The sequence below is a fragment of the Gadus chalcogrammus genome, chromosome 12, assembly GCF_026213295.1.
Source record: "Gadus chalcogrammus isolate NIFS_2021 chromosome 12, NIFS_Gcha_1.0, whole genome shotgun sequence".
In the NCBI taxonomy this organism is placed as follows: Eukaryota; Metazoa; Chordata; class Actinopteri; order Gadiformes; family Gadidae; genus Gadus; species Gadus chalcogrammus.
In genome coordinates this window covers 31,366,770-31,374,278 of record NC_079423.1, presented here as the reverse complement: position 1 = coordinate 31,374,278, position 7,509 = coordinate 31,366,770, and the positions used below count along the sequence as shown (strand labels likewise).

Genomic DNA, 7,509 nt, shown 5'->3' with positions numbered 1-7,509 from the left:
GTGTGTGCTTGAGTGTGTTATCACGCGTGTGTGTGTATACCTTGAAGGTTTAGCCTGTAGAGGATTAGGTGAGAGAAGCTTCAAAGGCATGGTTGGATGGATGCACTATGTCATTTATAACACACACACACACACACACACACACACACACAGGGAAAAAGACACACGCAACCCTCTCGTACATGAAGGCAATCACAGTGCATTTACAGGACACGTCGGTGTGCCCAACAGCCTAACCAACCTAGGTAATGTCGTGGATAAACACACCACTTCAGTTCAAAAATCAAAAATCATAGTCAGGAAATCTGGTCGAGAAACCCAACGTTTGAAAGACAAAGACATTATTATCACTTGTCAATAAGTAGCAATAAAACCTGAGTTGGTTTTCAAAGAACTCCTGATCTGGAATCAGGAATTGGTGGATTCCTCCTATATGCACTTACACATCACAACACCTTACGCATCGCAATGTACAATTATCCACCATAGATGTTCTTTTCAGGATATATGTCGGATGTGTTTTGTGTGTGTGTGTGTGTGTGTGTGTGTGTGTGTGTGTGTGTGTGTGTGTGTGTGTGTGTGTGTGTGTGTGTGTGTGTGTGTGTGTGTGTGTGTGTGTGTGTGTGTGTGTGTGTGTGTGTGTGTGTGGTTATTCACATTGGCACCTCAATATCAAATTAAGATTGATTTGTTTGCAAACGTAACTAAGTGTTTTCCTTCTCCTCACTGAATCGTAGTCGTCCTGACGTCTGATCAGACATTGTTCCGTCCTTCCGCAGCGAAACGACGGAACGTTCCCGGTCATCCAGCTTGTGGGAATGCTGAGGGGCATCGCATCCGGCATGAGGTACACTCACACACGCACGCACGCACGCACGCACACACGGAGGTCCACACACACACACACATACATACATGCACACACATACATGCGCACACACACGCGCACACACATACATGCACACACATACATACACACACACAAATATATATACACACACATTACGCAAACACACTCACAAACCACACACACAGGGATGCCCAAATACAAACACATACACACATACGTACACACAAAGATATACACAGATATACACACATATATATGCACACTCGCACACAAATGTCATGGCTGTCTCTAAGTAGCTGAGCGTGATGGCGTGGCACTCAGGTGTTGTGTGGTGTGGTAGGTACGCAGGTGTTGTGTGGTGTTATGTTGTGTGGTAGGTACTCAGGTGTTATGTGGTGTGGTAGGTACTCAGGTGTTGTGTTGTGTGGTAGGTACTCAGGTGTTGTGTGGTGTGGTAGGTACTCAGGTGTTGTGTGGTGTGGTAGGTACTCAGGTGTTGTGTGGTAGGTACGCAGGTGTTGTGTGGTGTTATGTTGTGTGGTAGGTACTCAGGTGTTGTGTTGTGTGGTAGGTACTCAGGTGTTGTGTGTTGTGCTAGGTACCTGGCGGAGATGAGCTACGTGCACCGTGACCTGGCCGCCCGGAACATCCTGGTGAACAGCAACCTGGTGTGTAAGGTCTCAGACTTCGGCCTGTCCCGTTACCTGGAGGAGGACGCCTCCGACCCCACCTACACCAGCTCCCTGGTGAGGGCGCGCACCGCACACACACACACACACACACACACACACACACACACACACACACACACACACACACACACACACACACACACACACACACACACACACATGCGGGAGCACACACACACGTACATGCACACGTATGTATGTACGTACGTACATGCACACGTACACACTACTGTACTACTATACTATATACTTATACTACTATCTATACTATACTATTACTTGAGAGTTAAGGTGCTATGAAGCTCACTCCTCTTTGTTCATTACTGTGAGTAATGACTGACCGGGCTTCTGTTAAGCAGGATGTGACATCAGCAGGCAAACGAGCGTGAGGTAAAGAAGTAACCACACCGTGTGTGTGTGTGTGTGTCTGTGTCTGTGTCTGTGTCTGTGTCTGTGTCTGTGTCTGTGTCTGTGTGTGTGTGTGTGTGTGTGTGTGTGTGTGTGTGTGTGTGTCCGTCCCAGGGGGGTAAGATCCCGGTGCGCTGGACGGCCCCCGAGGCCATCGCCTACAGGAAGTTCACGTCGGCCTCAGACGTGTGGAGCTACGGCATCGTCACCTGGGAGGTGATGTCCTACGGAGAGAGGCCGTACTGGGACATGAGCAACCAAGACGTACGTCACCCCGTCCCGCTGCCCGCTGGGTGTGGGGGTGTGGGGGTGTGGGTCCATGTCTTTGTGGCTCCACGCTGCCACCTGTGTGTGTGTGTGTGTGTGTGTGTGTGCGTGTGGGTCCATGTCTTTGTGGCTCCACGCTGCCAACCTGTGTATGTGTGTTTGTGTGTGTGTCTCTGTTTGCGTGTGTGTGCGTGCGTGCGTGTGTGTGTGTGGGTCCATGTCTATGAGCGACCCCACAACCTCTCTTTGTTTATCTGTTCACTTCCCTTCCTACCATGTGGGAACGTGTGTGCGTCTGTGTGTCTTCTGTGTGATTCTTTTTCCTGTTTTTGCGAGACATGGCTTCCACATGTCAGTCGGCGGTTGAATTATCTGTCACGTTTCAAAGCTAAAGGGATGTTTTTGTTTCTGTCTGAAACACTCTGATGGTGCTTTAAGTCACCATTGTTCCTTCTTTCTCACCGCAGAATCCACAGTGTGTCCATGTACAGCGCCTCTGTTTCCCTTCGCTTTACCCCTCTTCCTGTCCTCAAGGCCATCGCGAGGTTCAAATCAGTGAATGTTCCTGATGTTTTAAATGCTTGGTTTAAGGTCACCACTTCGAGTCCTGCTTGTTTCAATCATGTGATCTGAGGTTCCACAAAAGAGTTTCGAGTTACCATCTTCATAATTCTTGATAACATACTTTATAAAACACAGAGCTGCCAAGTCTATAAAGCGGCGTTAAAAAAATGGAAAGAAGATATTATGCACAGCGAGCGTTGATAGAAATGGAAGTGAGCAGTAAAGTCAACGTATCCCCCCCCCTCACTGGCTGTAAGCACTAATCTGTGGTTTATTACCTGGTAAATTAGCTAAATTAGCCGTTTGTTGGGAAACACTTGGGGAACAGTTCCTGCGGCGCTCAGACTCATCTGAGACTGCTCCGCTCTGCCATGAAGACAAAGTGATGCTAGGAAGGCGGTTGTGAGGTTTTAATTGCTGGTGTCTTAGGTAAGTACAGGGTGGGTCAGTTCAGAGAGTCCTTTGACCACACATGGGCACAGTTCAACTGCACGGAGGCTATCTAGTCCATCTCCTGCCCGCAGGGCAGGACTGATGTGTTCAATACTCAGATTTTATGTTTGACCAAGCCTTTAATTTTTTTCTTGCCTTCATTCATTCTTTCTTTCTTTCGTTGAGTCTGATTCCTCCCTTGTCTGTCTGCCCACACTCAACCTCTGCCTCTCCTCCTGATAGTTCTTAGAGCCAGTATATCCCCCAGTAATGCTGAAGCACCAGTTTTACGTTATGTTGCACATACAGTCTATAGTAATGGAGATGTTTGTGTGTGTTGTGTGTGTGTTTGTTTTTAGGCTATAGATAACCAGAGGCTGCATTAGTCTCACAAATCAGACTTTAGATCTAAAGTCAGCTAAAACCGATTTGGCCAGCAGATGTAAACAGTCAAAAAGGGTATGTTAAGGTTACAGAACATTGTAGAAATAAGAGGTCACACAAGAGGACTGCTGGATCTGAGGATCTGCTGTAACAAAGTTGGACTTCTGAATCAGAAGTTCTGCTGTAACACAGTTGTACTTCTGGATCCGTGATTAAATATGCATGAACCCCGCACCCAAAACCACACCCCGTACGTGGGTGAGGGCGCGCACACACACACACACACACACACACACACACACACACACACACACACACACACACACACACACACACACACACACACACACACACACACAGCACAAAGGCACTTGACAGACACACAGATAAAATCCCTGCGTGTGTGAGAGCACACACGCAGGGATTTAAGGGTGCGCTTTTTGGGGGAACATGAAATGAGGTTCTGTCAGGGGAGCCACCACAGGTGATATGTTCGACATGAATTAACCATGAAAGCGCCGCACCCGCCGTCGCGCCGCAGCCCGAGCCGCGCTCGGATTGACAGCGGGTGCTTAGCGGGAATTTATGCAGCACCAAAGCCCACAGAAGTGTGGCGGGGTCGGCCAGAGTTCACCCCGGCAGCGGCAGAATGCCTGACGCTCAGCCACGCTCATTTTACCGTTTCTCGCTGACGCACACGCAGACACACGGTGACACGCACGCACAAGCGCTAATCTCTGACAACATGAAGGACGTGATGTATTCCCTCTCAAGTTATTTTTGTGAAGCAGGAGGCAGAGAGGAGGACTTTCAAACTCTTCAAATCTCCAAGGAAGTGCTTGCTTTTAGGCATTTTGTAACTTGTAACTGCTCAATGTGCAGAATGTGAAGTTGATAATCAGCAGGAAGACAATACGGTGTTGGACCCAAGGACGGATTAACATGACCACGGGCCCTGGACACAAACCAGCCATGGACCCCTACCAACACGGGGGGGGGGGGAGAGAGGGGGAGAGGGAGAGGGGGAGAGAGGGAGGGAGAGAGGGAGAGACCCCCCACACGCAGGCATGCATAGCGCCAGCCGCTCATCTTAACCGCACAACCTGTCAGGTTAATATATCATGACTTTAAAAGCACCTAATGACATCCTTTAACGAATGTTGTTAGTTCAAAATATAAAGAATTGAGGCTGTTCGGTCAGAATCTGACGGATCATCAGTAATAAGTAAAACATACGTTACTTTTAAAAGGGAGGCGTAAAGGAGACTTTTATTTTTTATTTTTATGTTTACACATGTAGCCTATATAACGTCTTTCACTGGTTTGTTACATTAAATATATTTTTAACATCGGCAAACGTAAAATTAGGACATCTCATTTTTACTATAGGCCTACATTTGTAAGAGTAAAAACACACCAATGTTCATAGCAAAAATTATATATATATCAAGGGCCCCCCATCGCCCAGGGCCCCGGACATGTGCCCACTTTGCCCATGCGTTAATCCGTCATTGGTTGGACCTGTTGTTGGGTCATGCTGTAACCTCTAGCCTCATTTTATTTGGTTCCTTCTCAGCAGCAGAAATAAATGACCTCAGAAAAATCATTAAGAATAAAAAGCGAAAAGAATAATGAAATAAAGTGTTTTTTGAATGCAGAATAATGAACTTGCATCGTTTTCAAACCTCCCCCAGTATGAGGGAACAGGCAGCCGTCAGAACGCATGCGGTCGCAGTACACCCTCACCACGCCCCCCGTGTGCCTCTCGCGTCCCCGCAGGTCATCAACGCCATCGAGCAGGACTTCCGGCTGCCCGCGCCCATGGACTGCCCCCTGGTGCTCCACCAGCTCATGCTGGACTGCTGGCAGAAGGACCGCAACGCCAGACCCAAGTTCCCCGACCTGGTCAGCATGCTGGACAAGATGATCCGCAACCCCGGCTCCCTCAAGACCGGCGGCAGCACCGTCCCCGCCGGGTGAGTGGAGACATACAACATCAACACTAACCACGTGTACATACTAGGGCTGTCAAGCGATTAAAATATTTAATCGCGATTAATCGCATTAATGTCATAGTTAACTCACGATTAATCGCAAATCTTTTTTCTATGCTAATTATCCCTTGTTTTCTTTGTCCTATTAATTGTTCTCATTTCAATGCTCTTATCAACATGGAGAAGTGCATCGGCTTGCCTTGTGCAAATGTTTATTTATTGATAACAACATTGGCATATACTAATCAAAACAGGAAGATACAAAAAAAGCCTATAGTGCAATTAAACGATGAACATACAAACATACTGCCTTGAACATAGCAGTCAGGCTACTGCTTCTTTGTAGCCCGTTGAACACGATGCCCAACAGCTGCCTGCTCCTTCACAACATGCGTCCAGACATCACGGTCCCTGTAAAGTGGCTTCTCATGAGTTATTCCTCCCTCCCTCAAGGCCCTCCCCTCATGCCCTGCTCGACCGAGGGGCTCCAGACCTGAGCAGCGTCAGCTCTGTGGAGGACTGGCTGAGCGCGCTGAAGATGACCCAGTACAGGGACTCCTTCGTCGGGTCGGGCATCAACTCCCTGTCCCTGATCACGCAGCTCACCACGGAGTAGGTCCACCCGCCGGAGCGTTCTCTCTGAACCGCTGGATCAATACCTCTCTCAAGTGTCACTTCCTCCTTCCCTTCTTTCCTTGTCATTCCTACCTTTCTGTCTTTCCTCGTTTCCTTCAGGTGATTCAAATGTGTAACTGACACTAAAGACTCATGATCAGTAGTCATTCTTGTTGTTGTTGTTTGTTTGTTTGTTTGTTTGTTTGTTTGTGTGGTTCTTGCAGAGACCTGCAGAGGCTGGGGGTGTCCCTGGCCGGGCACCAGAAGAAGATCCTGACCAGCGTCCAGTCCATGAGGGACCACATCGACGACCAGTCCCCGACAGAGTCACTGTAACGCACTAACCCAACGGGATCAATGTGGCTCCCTTTGGAACATTACAGTACAATGCAGAAAGCAATCAACTCCGGACGACTTAACGGACACTTTGAGCACTCGTGGACGCCCTCACCCGAACCCAAAGTCCGTCCAAATCCATTCTGACAGACGTACCCATCACAACTCTGTCGTATATGCACAGACTGCTGGCTGAATTCAGAGTATGTCAATTGAAAGTGGAAATAAGGATTTTCAAACGGCAGCTGCAGTCCATAACCTTGAAGCCACTATCCCCCCCCCCCCCCATCACAAACACACAAGGGGCTTTCTGCTCATACTCGAATGGTCCAAATATTACTGTGAAGAAGTATACTATATGATAGTAACTGTATATGAACAAACTCTCCGGCAATACACAGGGAAGCTTCCTCAATCTGTGAGGCAGTACCAAAAGAAAAAAGACTGACCCTGGACTTTTAAATATTTGAACACGACTGTAAACATGTTTGGGTCACAGCGAAAGAAAATCCACATCAAGACTCGGACATAGTTCGGGCAGAAATGCCAATCTCTATTCTACAGGGACACAAGACCTATCGTACGGTCGGCTCTCAAAGCTTCCACGCACCAATAAGACCATTCTAGTCTTCATATTGAAGAGTCTGTAGATATTATTATATGGGAAAGTTCCCATGATGCTTAATTGTTTTGCTTCCATTTTGAAAAACAGCTGAGGATAAATCATCGTGGCTGAAATATTTGTCGGTTCTGTGTCCCATGCTGCTGGCTCCCTCGGACTAACTCTTCCCACCAGTGACCGTGCTCTGGAACAAAACACACCTTGTTTCATGATTCTGTGATTTGTGCTTTTTCATTGACACCAAGGACAATTCTTCTTCGTCTCGCCTGGGAAATGATTCAGGAGAAACTGTGTGCAACACGTTTTACCTTCACATTAATATCAAGCACACAACAAACACTTGTC

The 7,509-nt window shown here is 47.7% G+C and overlaps 1 protein-coding gene across 1 annotated transcript in view; it reads left to right on the top strand.

Annotated features, from left to right (window-relative positions):
* Positions 1-6,738, top strand: part of LOC130393911 (ephrin type-B receptor 1-like) — a 45,531-nt gene extending 38,793 nt beyond the window's left edge. Inside the window, exons 15-20 of the mRNA XM_056604674.1 lie at positions 780-847; positions 1,449-1,596; positions 2,065-2,214; positions 5,377-5,551; positions 6,011-6,203; positions 6,431-6,738. Of these exons, the coding sequence (XP_056460649.1) occupies positions 780-847; positions 1,449-1,596; positions 2,065-2,214; positions 5,377-5,551; positions 6,011-6,203; positions 6,431-6,542 (846 nt within the window). The 3' untranslated portion in view covers positions 6,543-6,738. The remainder of the gene's footprint in view (positions 1-779; positions 848-1,448; positions 1,597-2,064; positions 2,215-5,376; positions 5,552-6,010; positions 6,204-6,430) is intronic.
* Positions 6,739-7,509: the final 771 nt, after the last annotated feature.